General features: G+C 34.2%; 2 protein-coding genes across 4 annotated transcripts; both read left to right on the plus strand.

The window, feature by feature from the left end:
- The first annotated feature begins 594 nt into the window (after positions 1 to 594).
- Positions 595 to 5,833, plus strand: LOC113708831 (BTB/POZ domain-containing protein At1g30440-like). Its single transcript, XM_027231446.2, has 4 exons — positions 595 to 1,567; positions 2,408 to 2,477; positions 3,357 to 4,577; positions 5,108 to 5,833. Exons 1-4 carry the CDS (start codon positions 1,509 to 1,511, stop codon positions 5,657 to 5,659), a joined length of 1,902 nt encoding a protein of 633 aa, XP_027087247.1. The 5' UTR covers positions 595 to 1,508; the 3' UTR covers positions 5,660 to 5,833.
- A 10,123-nt stretch (positions 5,834 to 15,956) lies between these two features.
- On the plus strand, positions 15,957 to 21,039 carry LOC113708864 (uncharacterized). 3 transcript variants are annotated; one of them, XM_027231528.2, is made up of 15 exons: positions 15,957 to 16,093; positions 16,296 to 16,590; positions 16,939 to 17,018; positions 17,486 to 17,586; positions 17,735 to 17,857; positions 17,972 to 18,041; positions 18,428 to 18,514; positions 18,723 to 18,788; positions 18,902 to 18,994; positions 19,291 to 19,347; positions 19,501 to 19,629; positions 19,732 to 19,822; positions 20,022 to 20,110; positions 20,364 to 20,557; positions 20,724 to 21,039. In XM_027231528.2, the coding sequence occupies exons 2-15, from the start codon at positions 16,368 to 16,370 to the stop codon at positions 20,827 to 20,829; spliced, it is 1,509 nt and encodes a 502-aa protein (XP_027087329.2). In that variant the 5' UTR covers positions 15,957 to 16,093; positions 16,296 to 16,367; the 3' UTR covers positions 20,830 to 21,039. The 3 variants fall into 3 exon arrangements, with proteins under 3 accessions (XP_027087329.2, XP_071921165.1, XP_027087331.2); XM_072065064.1 differs by having other exon boundaries at positions 17,510 to 17,586; XM_027231530.2 differs by lacking the exon at positions 19,291 to 19,347.
- The last annotated feature ends 362 nt before the right edge of the window (positions 21,040 to 21,401 follow it).

Raw genomic sequence — 21,401 nt, forward strand, 5'->3', positions numbered from 1 at the left:
AAGCTACTGGAGCTGGTTCGGGAGGACGGTGGCGATGGTTCATGGCGGAAGTGAGTTTGGGTTCATGGCGGGAGGACGGTGCCATACATGCATACTCAGTGTGACTTTGGGTTGGGAAAAAAAAATTATTCCTATGTCAACGGTCCAAGCATTGACTAGTTACGGCCCAGCATTGAAGTTACTAAAATACCCCTTTTGAGTTTCTCAATTAAGAGCAGGATGAAAATTATGCCGTGACGCCGTCGTTGAATTTCTTGATTGAAATTGAATTATAAATTTAAAAATTAAATTGACTACAAATAATATATAAAGACTAAATCGATAAAAAAAAATTTAGAAACTAAATTGGTTATTTTTTCTAATATTTAATGAGCCCATAATCTTATGGAAAAAAAACTAAATAGACAATGCAAATCATAAAATAATCCTAAAGGCAGCGAGTCTGCCACATGGCCTAGCTGGGCAAACAGGTAGCAGTTACTTTCAAAGATGGTCATTGGACTCATTACAAAATTAAAAAGAAACAAAGAAATTTCTTTCTTGAAAGAATTATTTATTTCCCTTTCTTACATCTATCTCTTCCTCCATTCGATTACAGAACTTTTATACTTCAATGCTACTCTCTTAAGACCAAATTATAAGATTCTCAGAAACCCTGCTGGCCTGCCAGCTCTTCTCTCTAGGAAACCTATGAGTAAATTTCAAGCCAAAAACAGGACCACATGAAGCCTTTCTGCTTCATAAGTCACTGGCTACTATACCATTTATTGCCCAGAATTGAGTTCTTCCAAGTTGTCTTCAGATAAGTCTTCCAAGTTATGATCTTTTCAGGCATTATAATATTAAATTGCCTGAAATCATTGTACTTTACTCAATGGTTCTATATTTTGTACTCGTAGTGGTTGTAGTATAATGCTTAGTAGCACAAAGGGTTGAACTTTGGAATCTTCTGGTAGTTGGAGTGGGCACTCTGGGCAGTGGTTTGTGTCAGAACAAATGGGTTGTTTATGAAACAACAGAATTCAGAGAGGTTGACCTAAAATTTCTGCCTTTTTTGGGGAAATTATTATTGTTGTCGAAAAAAGATGATCTCTTTTGGTGGTTTTAGGACTGAGATTTTGGGTTAGTTTCACCTTGTTTTTTTTTCTTCTTTTCCTGTGGAGTTGTTTTGTTGATAGATTAAGTAGCTTGTTTGGTCAAATTTGGAGTTTTTTCTGAGGTGGGTTTTCGGTAATTTTGAGGTTTTTTTTTTTATAAGAAAGAAGGTGCATTTGATTCTATGCTGAAGGATCTGATTTGGAATTTTGGGAATTTCTGAATCTGGGCTGAAGTTAGAAGTCAAAAGGGGAGTTGGTGTTGAAACTGACTCAATTGGAAGTGCATTGGACTAAGTTAAGTAGCATTTTGATGTTAGGCAAGGGATTTAGTAGAGGTTAGTTGTGGCTCTTGAATCAAATCTACTTCTGCTGGAAATTCTGTTGCTGAAGTTTTTTTCTGGCTAGTTTAACATGGCTTGTATGAAACTGGGATCCAAAAGTGATGCTTTCCAGAGGCAAGGCCAGGCATGGTATGGTTTCTTAACCCTGTAACATAATGTCCTCTTGTTGTTGATCTGTTGTGATGGTTGGTTTGCCATTCAATGTAGTCTGGTCTGCAGAGTGCACATGTAATTTTTCATCTCCTCGTGTTCGTCTAATTGCGTCAGAGAGAGGTCTTTTTTCTTTCTTAATTTTTCGAATTCCAAGTCCTACATGAGTTGGATATTGATGGTCAAGTAAAATGTTTGTTTAACTCTTCTGATTTTACTAAAACTCCCAGATTCACTTATGACTGTTTTGGCCGGAATCACGTGTGTCTGAGATTGAATTAGTAACTCTTACAATTAAGAGGGCAATCCAAGTTAAAAGTTGTTATAATTCATCGAGGTCTTTCGTTGTGATTGGAAGTCTGTGTTTGTGATCCTGAATGGTTTCAAATCCTGCAAATTATGTTGTTTTTGGTATTTGGTGTGTATCACTATTGTATAATCTGATGAAGACAAGCATCGTGTAGAAATTTCTTCGTTATCTGGGATGAATAGCTTGTGAAGAAGCATTAAACAACTACCATGAACTCTTGAGTTATTACACTCTGGCTTGTATTTTTGTTCAGTTGTATACATCTGGACTTTCTAAAATTTGTGGAATCCTGTGGTAAGCGAGCTTTTTCAGATAATTAACTAATGCTCGGTATATTGAACCTAAGACCACTATGTGGGTATAAAGTCTATGGGTATCCTCCTTGCTTTCTTGTCCTTTTGAAGTATCTTACAAGATTCCTTGCTTAAGAAAAATGACTAATTTTTAACTTTAACAAATTTGATTGCATATTTTCTGCTGAACGTTGACCTTTTGGTTCTCCTGTGTAGGTTCTGCACAACTGGTCTTCCAAGTGATCTCATCGTTGAAGTTGGGGAGATGTCATTCCATCTACACAAGGTACATTTCAATTAAATAAACAAAAGCTTTATCAAATAGTGCTTTAGTTGTGGTACACAATTATAATTATTTCCTGGAGAAAAAAAAGAGAAGTTTATTTTTGTGCTCATTTACTTTTTGAACTTCAAATGAACTGAAGTTCCCTGGCAATATTGTGGATTGCAAGTTTTATTGCTTTTATTTACTGGTTTATTCATCTTAATAGTTATTGACTAGTTTTGCCACGATATAATTTCATTCCATTATTTCAGAAATTCAAACAATTTTGTTATAACTGTAAGGATATATGCAAGGATTAAGGATCATATGTTTTCCAGCATCCACTAAGTATAAATTATGTCCATTGGAGCTCAAAATTGTGTAAATTACAATGCCAAGAAAGGAGAAGTCTTGTGGAGTTGTGATCTGTTTTCAGGACATTTGTCTGCCTTTTTTTAAGTTGTGAGTAAATGAGGAAGTGAGCTACTGCTCTATTTGTGTTTAGTTTCTCTTTTGGCATCTCTATGATAATAGCGTTTAGATCAAGTCTCTTTATGGTTGAGTGTCAAAAGCCCAAAATGGCTTGAGAGAAGGTGTAGCTTATGTAGTCAGGTGGTTAGCTTCAAAGTAACCTATCAAAAGAAGTCTTACTCTGGCTTGTATATGACACAACAAACAACATGAGAAATCATATGTTGCAAAATACCTAGTTTGTTGAGAAGATCAGTCATTGAACCTAAATATATTAGACATTTCTTTTCGTTTTTGAACTTGAATAATTAGTACAGAACTCTTATGTAATCAGTGGTATTACCTTTGGACAAACTTCTTTGATTGTCTTCATCCTTAGTCATAACGGCTGCAATCCTTATTCTACTTTGTAATTCCTAATGTGTGCAGTTTCCATTGCTTTCAAGAAGTGGGGTTATGGAAAGACTGATTGCAGAAGCATCTGATGAAGGAGAAGAAGGTTATTTAATTAAGCTGCCAGACATTCCTGGTGGGGCTAAAACCTTTGAGCTGGTTGCCAAATTTTGCTATGGAGTGAAACTTGAATTGACTGCATCCAATGTTGTATACCTTCGATGTGCCGCTGACCATCTTGAAATGACAGAAGAGTATGGAGAGGGCAATCTTATTTCACAGGCTGAAATATTTCTCAATCAAGTAGTTCTAAAAAGCTGGAAAGACTCTTTGAAAGCACTCCAGACATGTGATGATGTTCTCCCCTATGCAGAAGAACTCCATATCACAAAAAGGTGCATTGAATCACTGGCTGCCAAGGCATCAACTGACCCGAACCTATTTGGTTGGCCGGTCATGGAGTATGGTGGGCCTATGCAAAGTCCTGGTGGAAGTGTCTTGTGGAATGGAATAAGCACTGGTGCAAGGCCAAAACACTCAAGTTCAGATTGGTGGTATGAGGATGCATCAGCTCTTAGTTTACCTCTTTACAAAAGATTGATTTCTGTCATGGAATCTCGAGGCATCAAACAAGATATTCTTTCTGCCTCCCTTAGTTTCTATGCCAAAAAATATCTACCGGGGATAAACCGCCGTCAGAGTGCTGGTGAGTCTAGTAGCCGTCTTACGGGATTAGGGGCAACTCTTACTGAAGAGGACCAGAAGCTTTTACTCGAAGAGGTTGATCGCTTACTTCCTATGCAAAAAGGCCTAGTCTCCACTAAATTCCTCTTTGGGCTACTTCGAACAGCCAAGATTCTTCATGCAAGTCTGTCTTGCATATCAACCTTGGAAAAGAGAATAGGGATGCAGCTTGATCAGGCCACTCTTGAAGATCTATTGATGCCTAGCTTTACTCATTCTATGGAGACTTTGTATGATGTTGATTGTGTGCAGCGGATCCTCGAGCATTTCTTGGCAATGGATCAGGTAACCGGAGGTGCATCACCTTGTTCAGTGGATGATGGCCAACTGATGGGGTCACCTTCTCTGACACCAATCACTATGGTAGCGAAGCTAATTGATGGGTACCTTGCAGAAGTCGCCCCAGATGTTAACTTGAAACTACCCAAGTTTCAATCTCTTGCAGCTTCTGTTCCTGAGTATGCTAGGCCCCTGGATGATGGCCTTTATCGTGCAATTGACATTTACCTAAAGGTGAATTTACCTCGCTAGATCCTCCAAGCTTGCAGGCTTTTAGTTTTAGGGTTCAGTGTCATTCCACTAGAATGCTATTAATGTTCCATGTGCTGTGCTGTGTTATTTCCTACATTGCACCCTCAGATTTAGTAATTGAATCCAGGACTGAGGCCCAAAATATTTTCTCTTAGTCTTACAGTGACCTTTTATATATCTGCATTGGGGGATATATGGCAGGGCTATGTGATGGGTTAGGTCTATCTTGTACTGATAGAGTTTCTGAGAAATATGACCTTATATAACAGGCAAACAACAAGGAGAAACCCATAAAAATAAGGTAAACAACTGAGTAGATTCAAGTCACTAGATTGATTAGATGCATATAATATGAAGGTAAGAAGCCTGTTGTTCTTTCCTTGTTGAAGCATGTGATCCACTGGAACCTGAAAGTAACCCCTAGTCAAGGGACCAGAAAAGAAAGAATGCGATTCTTCTACCACACTTTCTTGAGCGAGTTAGTAACCTCTTTAATGTTTTTGTATTTGTAGTCCCACCCATGGTTGGCGGAGGCTGACAGAGAACAACTCTGTAGGCTGATGGACTGCCAGAAGCTCTCCTTGGAAGCTTGCACACATGCTGCACAGAATGAGAGACTCCCTTTAAGAATTATAGTTCAGGTTCTTTTCTTTGAGCAGCTCCAACTAAGGACCTCCATTGCTGGCTGCTTCCTGGTCTCAGACAACCTCGATGGTGGTTCGAGACAACTAAGAAGTGGTTTGGTGGGACCAAATGAAGGAGGCTGGGCAACAGCGGTGAGGGAAAACCAGGTGTTAAAGGTAGGAATGGATAACATGAGAATGCGGGTTTCTGAGCTTGAGAAAGAATGCTCAAACATGAGGCAGGAAATCGAGAAATTAGGACGAGGAAAGGGATCTAGCACATGGGGTAGCGTGTCTAAGAAATTTGGATTCAGATTGAAGTCTCAAATGTGTAGTGCTCAGGAGGGATCCATCAGTAACCAGAACAGCAGCACTGGGAAGGCTGAGAAGGTCAAAGACAAAAACGGAAAGCAGAAGAAAAATTTGTCTCTGGATGATTAGCATTTTTTTCTTTTGGTTCTTTCACTTTTAGTTTGCTTTCCAGGTTCTTTCTTTTACCTCAGGATCAAAATTCCGCCTCATATTCTGTGTCTAATTTGGTTAGGTTGTTCATTGATTTATCCTGACTCTCATCTTTTGTAAAAGAAACTTTCTTATAAAGTGTAATTTTCTGTATCTTGTGACAATTACTGCATTCTCTACACCCCAAGCCCGCCTGCTGACTGGGCAAATGTTAAAATACTGTGAGTAAACTATGCAGGAGTTCTTAGTAATTTGGTCAGTAAACATTTTTATTTAGCTAAAATGGTCATTCAACTAATTAGAACATGCATTTTGTGACTGAAAACTATTTGACTAGAAGTGAAAGTTTTTATTAGTTGAGTGATCAAAAATATATTTATTTTATTAATTAAATGATTCTTTTGCTAAAAATAGTTTAGTGACTTTTTGGCTATTTGCTCCAAAAAGACTTGAAGGTATACGAATTATCCTCAGTAGCTTACTTTTAGACGGGACGTAGCAAGTGTAAAACTTTGTAAGAGTTACCACAAGGTTTACAATTTGGCAAGTTAACTTGATAGATTATTAAAGTCATTATACTTAAGTTCAAATTTAATTGCTCCAGGCATGATTGCAGTAGACACAAATTATGTTCTTTGGATCCAGATTCTTTGTGGTTATAGTAGTGATTGCTGAAGACAATTCATGATGGTGGATGGAGTGACTTAAAATTAGATGGCTGTGATTAAATTTGCGGGTACAAATTTGATGAAGAGACAAGTTGTTGTGTTTTTCATAGCGAAATTTATACAAAAAGCAGCTTACATCTTAGATTTGTACTTTTTTATGTCTCTCACGCATGAAAGAATAATTTTTCATCTCTCACAAATGAAAAATGCATATTTCTAGCCCTTTAACTCATTTCTACTCATATTCTTGCCAAGAGAAAAAAAATCATGTGCAACTCATGGCTCACAAACTTTACAGGTAAAATTGGAAGATCGTAGGAAAAAATAAAAATACATCCCTCACATTTCTTTTCTCTGTGTCCTATTTTTCTAATTTTAAGAATATGGCAGTAGCCAAGGCTACCTCCTACCATCATGGCGGTGCTGCCATTCGTTACCACTACTTTTTAGTTACAAAATTTCATAAAAATTCAACTTTCCTAATGAAATTTTGTAAAATTTTAATATTAGTTTTTGTGAAAAAATGTATGATTAAAAAAAACACAAAACGAATGTCAAAATCAGATTCTATCAGCCAGCGTTTTCCTTTTTTTTTTTTTTGCTTTTTTTCCTGCATTTGTTCATTTTTGGCCAAGACTAATATGGAAATCAGATTCTATATGAAAAACTAAGTGGGGAGTTGAATTTTAGTAAAATTTTGTGATTGAAAGTGGCAATGGCCGACGACAGTCGAAGGCAACCATGAGTGCTACCACATTCTTGGTTAGGAAAATAGGACAAAGAAGAAAGAAATGTGACAGACGTTTTTTCTTTTTCTTTGCGATGTTCTAATTTTAGCCCTAAAGTTTGTGAGGCAGGATGTGTACATCATTCTTTTTCAGTAAGAAATGAGACGAGGGATTATAAATATATATTTTTTACTAGGAAACCATGCTGTGCAAGGCACAGCTTGGGCCCACCTGAAATATTGTTTAAAAAATATATATAATTACATTTTTATTTAGAAAAATAGCAACAATATAAGAATTAAATATATGGCAAATATAGATTCAACATGATAGCGTTTCTGTTTAGCATTGCTAATTTGAAACATTAGCCCAAAAATAAGATAGTCCTATGTTAAAAATTAACTGAAAAAATAAAGCATGAAAATTTTTTTGTAAAATTAATTCTGACAAATACATATACCTTCACATGTCCTTATTTGAAAATATAATAATAGAATGACAAACTATGTCAATATTGTTAGAAAAAAATTACTTATTCAACTCGCAACTCAGAGTCTAAAAGCATCATTTAATATATAATGTCCCAGTGGAAAGTATAAATGGGAATACATTGGCCTCATTTAGAAAGAAAATTAACAATATGAGCTATGTTAGCAAATTCGCATCATTTAGAAAAAGAAAAATGGAAGAGAAAGGTGTAAAGCGTGGGAACAGTTGGAGAGATAAAGGATGGGAAGAAATGAAGGACGAAGCAGTGGTACATTAAGATTTGTGTAGATTTTTGTCATGGTCAAAAAGAAAAGAGAAAATAAGGAAAAATAATGAAAAAATAAAAAAGAAAAGAAATTAAATCACCTTCCTTAAAAAGAATATGCCACTTGTAAAAAAGAAGAGGAGCCATGTGGTAACCATTGGAGCTGCTACAGTAACTTCCCTTCTCTTTTTATTATATTTGAGGGATTTGTAAGAGACGAAAAATCATTATTTTATATGTGATGGACATAAATGATACAAAAACCAATATACAAGTATAAAAAATCATCATTTCATATACGAGGGTTATAAAAGATAATGTGAGAGACTATTTCTGTGGTTTTCCTTTTTGCGTATTGTTACCTTAGTATTTACATTGGGTGAATTTAATGGCTACATTGATTACACTACTGCTTTCGATCGATGTTCTTTAGAATGTACTCGAATTTCTTAGCTACTACTTTCTATGTTTAGGCATCTTTTTGACCAGCAAATCAAGATGAGATTGTCAATTTTCTAGTTAGGAAAAATTACACAAATTGTGACTCGCATATTATTGATGTGAAATTTTAGTCCCTTAGAATTGAAATGAGGGATTTTAATTCCTAACAAATAAAAAGGGATAATTGCAGAAAGCTCCCCTGCAGTTTTTGACACTTGCACTGACCTCCCCTGTGGTTTGAAAAATTGAACTGACCTCCCCTGAACTTACTAATCCTTTGCAAATTCAGTCCAAATGATTAAAATATTGTTTTAGAGAGTGAAATTAGAATTTTGTACCAGATTTGCCCTTTGTGTTACACGTCCAATGAATGACAAAGTACTATAAATCAATTAACAATTAATAAACTTTAAGGGGTGTAGTTTATGGTCAAATACGCATTATTTATTTAAAGTACCGACTCTTTATGGGTATTTTACTTTCAAACATTTAATTTATGATAAATATATTAATGTTTGTAAGTAAAATTCAAAAAGTGTTACAGTAATATTCTTACAAAAAGAAAATCGGTAGGTTATCTATTTAATATAAATTAAATATTAAAAAAAAAGAAGAAATAACCCATAAAGTATTAATTCTTTATGGCTTTCATCCATTAGATGAGTAAAGTATTAGCTCTTTATAGGCATTTTATTCTAAATCATTTAATTTATGTTAACTATATAAATGTTTGTAACTAAAATTGAAAAAGTGTTACATTAATATTTTTACGGAAGGGAAACTGGTAGGTTTTGTATTTAACAAAAATTAAATATTTGAGAGTACAGAAATTTGTATTTACTCTCAAATATTTAATTTTTGTTAAATACAAAACCTACCAGTTTTTCTTCCGTAAAAATATTAATGTAACATTTTTTCAATTTTAATTACAAATAGTTATGTATTTAACATAAATAAAATAATTCAGAATAAAATGCCTATAAAGAGCCAATACTTTACTCATCTAATGGATGAAAACCATAAAGAATTAATACTTTATGAGCCATTTCTTTTTTTAAAAAAAAATATTTAATTTATATTAAATAGATAACCTGCCGATTTCCTTTTTGTAAGAATATTACTGTAACACTTTTTGAATTTTACTTACAAACATTGATATATTTATAATAAATTAAATGTTTGAAAGTAAAATATCCATAAAGAGCCGGTACTTTAAATAGGTAATGCGTATTTGCCCATAAACTACACGCCTTAATGTTTATTAATTGTTAATTGATTTGTAGTACTTTGTCATTCATTGGATATGTAGCACAAAGGCCAAATCTGGTACAAAATTCTAATTTCACTCCTTAAAACAATATTTTAATCGTTTGGACTGAATTTGCAAAGAATTAGTAAATTCAGGGGAGGTCAATGCAATTTTTCAAACCACAGGGTATTAGAAATCTCAGGGCAGGTTTCTGCAATTATCCCAATAAAAAATGCTCACTTTTGATCCTTCATCACCTTTATGATGAAATTCTAGTCGGAATAGTTCACAGATCCATTATGTGATTAATTGTTGAAGGGCAAATTTGGCAACTCATTTAGTTTTGACGAATTTCTCTCTTAATCTATCATTTCTCACAATTATTCTCCTAGTGCCACACTAACTAAAATAATGCATTTTCAATAAAACTTTATTTCTCTATTTTTATTTCTTTTTCCTTTCTTTTCCTTTTCTTATTTTTTCTTTTTTTCTTCCTTTTTCTATCATCTTCTTCCTTTTATTTTCTTGGAAAGTTAACAAAAGCTATGATAGTGGATTCCGCCTGTAACGACCCCACCGCTCCCTAGGACGTATCCCAGGGTTTAGCGGACTGTCTGTCCAACTCTCGCTAGGACTTGCTCACTTACTTTAATAAAAATAGGTTACAACCTCAAGAGTAAATGAAACAACAGTTCCCAAGTTTGGAACGTACATTTACATTCATTTCTATTTCAAACATTCATACACATCCCAAATATAACAAAATATTAAAATTCTAGATAAATTCAACCCTAATCGAGCACTAGCGCGAGTACAATTGCAAAAATTCAAAAACTAGACTATGCTAGCCTGCACCAACCTCATGCCCTCGCTCGTACCCCCTATAAGGAAAACAAAAACTAATAGGATGACTCAAAACTCAATGAGGTTCCAAAACAATATGCAGACCCAAGTAGCAAGTTAACCACCATTTAAAATTGAAAACATCAAAGTAGCGAGCATAAGAGTTTGTAACATGAACAATAACACTTCACATAGCAGTCATTAGGTAAATAACATTTACAAGTAAAAGGATACAGTCGTCTTTGCGAGTTAACTCCGTCATAACTTTATCAAGTAGTAGTTGACACTCCGTCAACTTTCAAGTAGAGTAACCAGTTTAGTAGTGCCCGACTTAACTTCACTCTCCGTCCACCATTCAATCCCCCTACCGGGTCCAAATTCCAAGATAAACACTGGTGGTAAAACTCGAGCATACCGATTAGTCGAGCAGATAACACTCCACTCGACAAACAAGAGACCTAGGGTTCGTTATCTAATCGACCTGGCCTTTGCCGGTTCGACTCGATTAACTAGCCATAGGGTTTCTGGAATTCCAAACAGTATTCAAATCATATACGTGTATATCAAGTCAATTGCAACCAATGAACAATAATATGTTACATTAGGGCAAGTGCAATAAAGTACACTCTTATCCGTGCAAACAAGGCAAATATTTCATTCAAATATCAAGTTCGATCATACACTTGGAAACACTTATCAAAGACTTATGACTTTTCAAAACCACGTTCAGGTGCAACTCGAGTCCAAATCTGCGATAAAATATCATTTAAGAGTTTGAAAGTAATTAGGGTTCGAAATATAGGAGTTTCGCTTAAAGAATATCAAGTAAATGAAACTCGTTTAAATAATATTCATTTTACTTATTAAATTCTAAAAAATTCATGCTCGCTCTTTTGGTTTTGATAAAGAAGTGTTTAACACTTATAAGTTCATAACTTGGTATAAAAGACGAGAAAATCGTATTTAAAGTGGTCGCTACTTTCGCCTTATAAAGTGTACGAGTTTTGGCAAAATTTCAGTTTATATACTTCTACTAAAGAAAACTTGAATACTCTAAACAACCGAAGTCCAATTCGTCCACGAATCACCGCTCAATTTCCAACTTCGCTCGCTTATCCTACGGAAGAAAATTTGGACAGCATACCCTTTGTAGTTATCAATTTTTCTAGCCATTTAAGGCTTTATTTTTTTTCCCTCAAATCAACCCAATTCAAACACCACAAGTAGGCATATCAAGATAGCTCGTCATCTAGGCTAAAAACCATCAAATTTAACAAATACTCATCCACTATCAAAGTTGGAATTTTCTCACCAAAGCTGAAATTTCATCTTTTAAAGCTAAAAAGTCACAATCATGCTACTAATCACCTTACAAATTCATATCCAAGTTCAATACCAACATTTTATAGTTAATCAACATAATCAAGACTGAAAATTACCAAACTCTAGCTGAAATTTCACTAATCAACACCAAAACTAGAAGATCATCCATAATATTCCAAGATTCAAGCCATCTTCATCATATTTAGCTAGAATAAGAAAGAGAAAGGAAGTTGATAAGCTTATACTTTCCAATACTTCTTGAAAAGTGAAGAACCAAGCAAATTTTTCAAAGAAATTCACCACATCAAGCTTCCTAACACCCTTGATGTAAGTTTAATCGGTTTAGATTTTTGTGATTCAACTCAAACAAGGCAAATCAAGGTTGTAGTTGGAGCTTTCTTCTCTTTTTTTTCTCTCCCAAGGGTCGGCCAACTCAAGAAGAAAATGAAGAGAATTTAGCCAAAAGGAAAGATAAGAAGGAAGAATTTGGTTTGGTCCAACATTTCCTTGATTGCCAACACTTGGCAACTCAAGGTTCTTTTTTTTTTTTTTTTTTCTCTTTTCTCACCTTTCTTTAGTCAAAATTTTCGGCTGGTTTAGGGCTTAATTTAGGACTGATTAGATGAAATAAAACCAAGAAGATTAGGGTAAGAAAGTAATGGTCAAGTGGTGTACTCAATCGGTAACAAACGGTGCACGTCGGTTTAAGTCTATTTTTCTTAATTCTCTCGTACTTATGTTTTAACTTATGATTCACTAACTTATTAATAGCACTTCTAATCACACACTTCCTCTTACCTAATACTCACTCTTATCCACCAAATTTAGTACACACATCTCACCAACTAATCACACTACCAAAATGCGCAAAACCCTAATTTACCCTAATTCTCAAAGTAAAAGTAAAACTCTCGATTCTATCATTTATTACAACTATTGAGTGAGTAATTTAGTAGTAAAGAAATTATAAATTAACTTATTCAAAATAAAAGAGAATTTTAAGAAAATATGAAAAATTTTGCAAGTCCTCACACTGCCGACGGCTATGGTAATACTGCCGTAGACAAAAATGGTCAAAATGTGGTTTCTTTTTACTTTTTTCCATCAAAACATTACAAAAAATTGAATTTTTAGCAAAACGACCCATATGAAATATACAACTTCAGTAAAACCCCAAAATTAGCCATATAACCTCAAGAATCAACAAAATTATAACAAATGTTTGAAACTTTAGAAAACCCATTTTCATGGTTTTTAAAAAATAGAGGGAGAAAACAAAATAGACCTATTTACAAGGCCCATAACATAGGGGAAAGAAGAGGAGAAAGGAAGGAGAGGTGAAAGAGGTGGCAAGTGAGGGGTGAGAGGTCAGATGGCAATGGTGGAAATGGGAATGGTATGAGTGGATGACGGTGAAAGAGGAAAATAAGTGATCAGGATTTGAGTTTGTAAAATTAGGATTTGGGCAAAGAATAATTAGGAAAAATGGTAGATCAAATGAGAAATCGGTCCAATATTAAATGAGTTACCAAATTTGTCTTTCGAAAATTGATCATATGATTGGTTCGTGACATATTTTGGCAAATATTTGGTAGGAAAGGTAACGAGGGATCAAAAGAGAGGGTTTTTTTTTTCCAATTTATTAAAAGCTAAACTCGCTCATTTTGATTTTAAGGGACTAAAATTTCATATCAATAATATGTAAGAAACAATTGGTGCAATTTTCTCTTCTAATTATCTTGTTTGCTTGCTCGAGGCACTTTGGGGAACATTTGAACTTTGTACCGTAAAATAACGGAGACCAAAATGAATAATTGTTTGACAATTGGCGCTAATCATAACTTCAAGAAAGACAAAAGGGAAAAAAAAAACGAAAATAGCTACTACCAGATTTTTGTTATTAAAAAAAGGGAAAATCATTCAAAACATTTCTTACATTTTGCAAAATAACTTTTTCCATCCTTCACTTTTAAAAGTGTAATTTTACGTTCCTTATAAATTCACATTGATTAAATTTGGTCCCTACCTAGATTTCCGACTAGTTTGTAGTCAGAATCCACCACGTACGTTGCACGTGATTATTTTTAAGGGGCAAAATTGTCAAATTTTACATAATCTAAACTAGAATCCCTCACATTTCGCAAAATAAATTTTTTCTTTCCTCACATTTTACAAAATAAATTTTTTCATCCCTCATATTTCATAAAATGAATTTTTTTATCCTTCATTGACCATGTATATGAATAAAATTTTTTTATCCACGTATATATCTATTTGATTTCACATGAATAATACAAATAGCATGTAATATCTCTCTATTTGATTTCACCTAAACAGGTTAATTGTTATTGTACACATGCTATTCAATAGATATATTTATTTGATTTCACCATGTGAATCTGTTCAATATTTGTAATCTTTTCTCTTTAAGTAATAATTCATTTTTTGAGTTGTATAATAAGGTCATCTAATTAATGCATCCTAACTTGAATTCTATAGTCATACTAACTTGAATTGTAGTTTAAATTTGAAATTTCTACTTGTGACTTTTAAGACCAACAATTGAATTACTTGCCTTGTGATTGTTTTAAAATTTGAAAGTGCTAATTACTTATTTCTTTTTGTCATACTTTTTCTTTGATTTTTTATTCAAATTTAATTTGATATAAACATTCGACAATGTCCAAATTATTTGATTTCGTCTAAATAGGCTAATTATAATTGTACACATGTTATTTGTATTGTTCTTTTTTTTTCTTTTTTTTTTTTGTAAGCGGGAGGACTCGAACCCGAGACCTCTTGCTTACACTCCCTCCCCCCGTACCACCCAACCCAACCCTCCCCCCCTCATGTTATTTGTATTGTTCAGGTGAAATTAAATAGATATATATATGAATTTTTTAAAAAAAAAAAAACTATTCATACATATGATCAATGAGGGACGAAAAAATTTATTTTGTAAAATGTGAGGGATGAAAAAATCCATTTTGTGAAATGTGAGAGACAAAAAAATTTATTTTATAAAATATGAGGGACTATGGATCGAATTGTGTAAAATTAATTTGATAATTTTGCCCTTAAAAAAAAATCACATACAAGGCACGTAATGGATTCCGATAAAAAACTAGTCAAAAACCTATGTAAGGACCAAATTTGACCAATATGAATTTGTAAGGGACGTAAAATTACACTTTTAAAAGTGAGGTACGAAAAAAGTCATTTTACAAAATGTGAGGGATGTTTTGACGATTTTCCCTTTAAAACAATTATTAAAAAATGGTTGAGTCCGCTAGTGTTTGTGAACAAATTGCCCAAAAAAGAAAAAAAAAATGTTCCTGAACAAATTTCTTTATTGGACAAAATTGAAAACTTTGGAATGAACGGTACACGTACCAGTAGGGTCCCTTTAAAATATCATAAACGGAAATCATTTTGGACAAATTTGAAAACTTTGGAATGAACAGTACACGTCTCTTTCTCTCTCCCCATATTTTTATATTTTTTTAATATTAATAAGATTGTTAAGAACAAAGAGATTAATACTTTGACTTTTTTTTCCTTGATACAAAAAAGGAGAAGAGCTACTCTAAATTTTTTATTGTTTTTGTTATACAAAGAGGAGGGTACTTTCTTTTTAATTTTTTTAACTTGTTAAATTGGTTTAATGGTGGGATAAATTATCCAAAAAATAACTTTAGAGGATAAATTGATAATGAGATTATAGTTTATAGGGGTAAAGTGATAATAATTTTAAGAGATAAACATGTCTTTTTATTTTAATTAATAAATTCCGTTAAGTTTGATCGTTAGTTTTGGAGGTAAAGTGATTAAAATATAACATTAAGAAGGATATTAGTAATAACACTGAACGTTAAGGTGGTAAAGTGATAATAACCTATCAATTTTATCCTTGTTATTTTTGTCCCAACCAATTAGGAGAAGAGAACGTGGAGGAGGGCTTTGGTGACAGGAAAAAAAACATAGAAATAATTAAATTTTGAAAAAAAAAGGTAATTACAACCCCTAATAAAATTAAGGGGAAAATGAAAAAAAAAAAAAAAAACTGTGACAGCTTGATAATGTGCCAAACAAAAAAAAAAAAACCAAAAATACAAAAAAGGAGAATGAAAACACTAAAAACACCTTAGACTCCCATAGAGCATCGGAGGCTGGGATCCCTCTTCAAGAACTCGCCCCAGCGTCATTCCTTGACCGATATTTTGAATATCTTTTAGTCTTTAATTCCCAATTTCCAACAATATTTGATCAATAAATACTTGCTTTTGTATACCCTTTATATAGTTGACTATTGTTTTAAGTATGTAATAGTAAAAATTCAAGAATCATTCAATCCTTCACATCATCACCAATTTTGGTTGCCTGGGTTCTGCTCAGTCAGCCAATCAGGTTTTTCAACTTGCCCTTTTCTTTCTTTTTGTTTTTTAATTGGAGACAATGCTTTTCTGTTAAGATAATCTGCTGTTAATCTCCTGAATTAATATACTACTAGGTAGATTCATGTTTCTGTTTATTCTGATTAAAGTGAAAGTGGGAATATATTCTGATTGAAACACGTGATTCTTTTGCTGCAACTTGTTTCAACATTCAGGTGAAATTCAAAGGACTTGTGTCAAATTCGTTCCTTGTATCTTTATTCTTGTATTGAAGTCCTGGACTGGAGATGAGAGCAATTCTTAGGTCCATTAGACAATTTAGATCAGCTTTGCGATATAGAGGAGATATATTCTATAATGGGCTCTCAAAAAGACAGCATTGTCGGGTTAATAAGAATGGAGGGTCAGTCTACTATACGCCTCAGTGTACAGATTTTTGGAGATGCCAGCATCCTTCTTACATGATCTCGAGAGCTTTGCATACTGATGCCGTTAATGTAGCTAATGGAGGTTAATATCTAACCATGATTCAGTTTATAGTTTGGGAAAATTAGGGAAAGGGCGCACTAAGATGCCTAACTAATGAAGAGGGCACACTTTTGGGCAATTAATCTTGAAAGGAATTCGTATTGCATTTTTGACAAAATATATGCTAAATGTTTTTCTTGAAAACTTTGTAGATTTAGCACAAATGGCTTCATAATAAATACCTGAATGTCGTGCCTCTTTGTGAATTAAGCATCCAAACTTGCCCTTTTCACGAATTTTCTGTTCTGCTTTTGTTATTTGGTTACACTTGTTTCATAAGGTTGATGTTCTCCTCTTGGCTGGTTATTGGTTCCATTGGTTTTATTGCAGAATTAATTCAAGGAGGTCCTCTTGTAGAATATGAACGAAGAATAGCTGCTGGTGAACTTGTGGATGGAGATATTTGCCAGGTTGGTAGTACAATAAAACAATACATCATGCAATTTGGTGGTGGATTTGTAATTTGGATTTTTGTTTTCCAAGTGTATTTGGGTGCCAGTTTGAGCGGGAAAATGGAAATATTGATTATAAGAATTTGACCATTATTTGCATCTTGCTAAGTTTCTCAATTCCTTCTGTCCGTAATTTGTTTTAATGAAATAGGGTTTCCTTTTTAGCTTTTGTAATTATTGCCGTACTAGGTTTCTTGTATTCTTTGTTAATGTGCTGGTTTGAATTAAACATCCTGGTTACTGGTAATTTTGGTACTTAAAATTGAATTATCTAAAAAAATTGTACTTGCTTGAAATCAAACATGGATATTTGGAAGGAAAAAGTTGATATTAAGCAAATTATTACTGTGCCATGAGATTACTCATAAGAGTGAGCCCTATGTTGTTATTTTGCCTGTCAAAGACATCCTGACATTGATTTGCAGTTGGGCACCCTGAGACAACTGCAGAGACTCTATGATGAGCTGGTCGAGAAAGCTGATGCTTGCCGACTTGATCGATATGCAGCTTCAGAGAAAGCAGGAAGGTGAACCTTACCAAGCTCTCAATCATTTGTTGTTAATCGTTATGAATCTGTAGTCCAATGTAATTGTATCCAAGTATCATTTCATTTTTTCATTTCAATCATTTTTCAAGTAAGTGTCAGCAATTTGTCACTCTTTTGCTTATTTCAGGAGTCGGTGGTTGTGGTCACGATTCATACCACAGTCTTCATATGCTCCTGTGAAAGGACTCTATCTTTGTGGAGGAGTTGGTACTGGGAAAACTATGTTGATGGACATGTTTTTTGATCAGTTGTAAGTATAAGACTAAAAATGATATAGAATGATAATTTGTGTCTGCATTTTGATTGCTGTTGAGTGTGCAAACACGTAAAATTATTGCCGTTCAACTGTTCACTTGATTTTCAGGCCTTGCAATTGGAGGAAGAAAAGAATTCATTTTCATGACTTTATGCTGAATGTCCACAGCCGCTTGCAAGTATGAATTTAACCCCTGCAGTCTTCTAATTATGATTATTTTTTAGGTTCTAATTATCAAGATTTATTTCCTAGTATTTAATGTATATTTGCTAATGGACTGTTTACTGGTTGATAGTCAATTGGAGCTCTTGCTGACTATCCCAATATGCAATGCTTCTATCCTAACCAACTAATGCGTGCTAATCTCTCCATTAACCACTTATTTCTTATTTTCCTTCATCAAATGATATGTTAAGGTATCTAATGCTTATTCATGCTGGCTATGTCTATGAATGATTTGATTTAATTGTGATTTGATTTAATTGTAATTTGATACAATTTACTCTTTGATGCAATACTAAAGAATTTATTGAAACACTTTTCCTTGAACTCCTACATTTGCAGAAGCACAACGGTGTTGCTGATCCCCTAGAAGTTGTTGCCGGAGAAGTATCAGATGAATCAATCTTGTTATGTCTTGATGAATTCATGGTAATGAGGATTGTGTAATAATTTTATTACTTTTGCGTTTGTAAAGTATGTGTACTACCACAGAAAACTTTTGCTGTGATCCTGGATCAGTGTGAGTTTGTCTAGTACCAGATGAGCTCATAGAGTTGTGAAGCTGGTAATGGAGCATAAAAACGAATTCTCCTCCACTTGCTTACTTTTGTCTGAGAGTCTTCCTGTATCTATGTAGGTCACTGATGTTGCTGATGCATTGATACTAAATCGTTTATTTAGGCACTTATTTAGCCATGGAGCTGTAAGTAGTTCGAACTTTCTTCAAATTTGTTTTAATGGCTTCATACTTTATGGAGACTTATTAAAATAAGAAACTGAAGCTTTGTATTTGGTTGATGATGGGGATAAGTGTAGATCCTTGTTGCTACATCAAACCGTGCTCCTGATAATCTTTATGAGCGTGGACTTCAAAGGGATCTCTTTCTTCCTTTTATAGCTTTACTGAAGGTATGAATCTCAAGGATTAATGGTGATTAGCTACTCTAATTCCTAAAAGTTATGTTTTTTGCGCTGATCATCTTTATGACATTTGAACTAATCTGATTGCCTGGTCCTAGAGATTAAATCATTCGTTTAAAATGACTATAAATCCAATAGTATGAGTGAGAAAGCTTTCACAACACACGCACATGCACTCTCTCTCTCTCTCTCCACCAACACTTGTATTTTCTACCTTGTGCTTATATTCTCTCTTTTCGTTGATGTCTTGCCAACTGGTATTTTTGATATTTGTTTTGAGACAGGAAAGATGTATTGTTCATGAAATTGGGTCATCAGTAGACTACCGTAAGATGACTTCGGTAACGTATCATATTCATCTGATTTACTCTATGAGAAGTTATTTTTGCTTATGTGTAGTTATGGTTTCCGATTGCATAAAATCCAGTAGTACCACTATTTCACAAAAACAAAGAATTAGCTGTGTGACTAGAGACTTTTCTCTTGCAATGCAGGCACAGCAGGGTTTCTACTTCGCTGGGAAAGACTTGTCAAGCCTTCTAAATGAAAAGTTTCACCAGTTGATTGGCAACCACAAAGCTGCACCACAAGAGGTGGAAGTAGTTATGGGAAGGATATTGCAGGTGTGTACATTGTCTGAGATTTGCAATGGTCTTGGAGAGGTGGGTGAGTGGTGTTGAATGCGTGATCGTTTCTCATTCTTTTCTTATTTACTGACTTTTCAGGTTCCGCTGGGTGCTAATGGCTGTGCCTATTTCCCGTTCGAGGAACTCTGTGACAGACCACTTGGGGCTGCAGATTATTTTGGATTATTTAGTAAGTCTTTTGGCTTTTCAATTCTCCATCCCCCCCCCCCCCCCTTTCTTTTTCTGGATTTTGGACCTAAAATATAGACATTGGTGGCTTAAGGATGGTTATCTGTTTTGCCCTAATTATTCTTAGCTGCAATGGATAATTAAGTACACAGTGATACATGTTTCGAAGAGCTGCTGATCAATGCTGTTCTTTTGAGCAGAGAAATTTCACACACTGGCTTTGGAAGGTGTGCCAATTTTTGGTCTCCACAACAGGACTGCTGCATATCGGTTTGTCACTTTAGTTGATGTTAGTCCTTTTCCTTGAAAAATCAATATCTGTTCAGGTTTTGCTATTGGTTAATGAATCCTCGTAGTCCTATATTAGAGAAAAATCCTCTAAATTTATCCCTATAGGACATGCTGCAGTACAACGTGTAGATCCTTTTTAAAACAAAAATCAAATACTCTGAGAAGAAACTTCTGCACATATATTATGTTCTAGGGCATTCAGTTCTCTTGAGGGAACAAGATTTGACATTTTACACCCCGTCATTGGATAGGTGATGTATGAGAACAAGGCTAGACTCTTATGCACAGCTGAAGGGTCTCCAGTTGAACTTTTTGAAAAGATAGTGACGATTGCTGATGCTCAGCAAATGTCACCCAGAACTTCTTCTAGATCGAGGAAGAGTGATGATTCTGACCTTTGTGTGGACAATGAACTGGGCTTTGCAAAAGATCGTACCATTAGCAGGTAGATTTTGTTTACCACCAATCAGCTAACCTAAATGGTTTGTGATCCCAGAAATGCATGTGGTGCATAATTTGTGACCCATTCATTATGTAGCATTCCTGATTTGGGCTCATTCACTCCACTGAGTTCTTAAAATGTATATTTGTTGTCTTAAAATCTAATGTAGATTAACCGAGATGAATAGTCGGGAGTATTTAGAGCAACATGCTGCAATGGTGGCAGAGATGCAGCAGTTGCCTGCGGATAGCAGTAAGGATGTTTTACATGCTTAGTTCCGTGACAGTATTTGTAACATTGCCATTTACCCTAAGCTGGAAAGTTGGTGTTGTCTGTAAGGTGATGGAATTACAGCACATTGTTACAACAGAAGCTGGCTATTATTTTATACGTCTAGTTTCATAGGTTTTTTTCTTCTCTTTTCATATATATTTGTTCAAGTGATAATTATTTTATGGGTCTTAATAAATTTGTTATTTGGTAAAGCGTTCATGCAACAGTTATGATGACAGCTTGAGAGAAGCATTTGTTGTACAAACCATGTTTCATAGATAGGCTTGCTTTTTTTCATAGCTGCCTCAAGAAAACTCTATGCTGTTATGATGATGTTGTATTTATAACTTGAATCATGATGGTAGACAATTCTATCTATAATCCTTGGAAAGAAATTACATGACAAAGTATTGTGAATTCTCGAAACTTTTCAGCTTTTTGACTCCAACATCTTGTACTTTCAAAATTTTATGGAGTTTTAATCTTCAGTTAATGCATCACTGAAATACTATGAGAGGTTTTAAATTTTCAAGTTCTTACAAATTCTTATAACTATGTTTTACTTTCAAAATTT

Source organism: Coffea arabica, chromosome 9c (assembly GCF_036785885.1).
Source record: "Coffea arabica cultivar ET-39 chromosome 9c, Coffea Arabica ET-39 HiFi, whole genome shotgun sequence".
Lineage (NCBI taxonomy): Eukaryota > Viridiplantae > Streptophyta > Magnoliopsida > Gentianales > Rubiaceae > Coffea > Coffea arabica.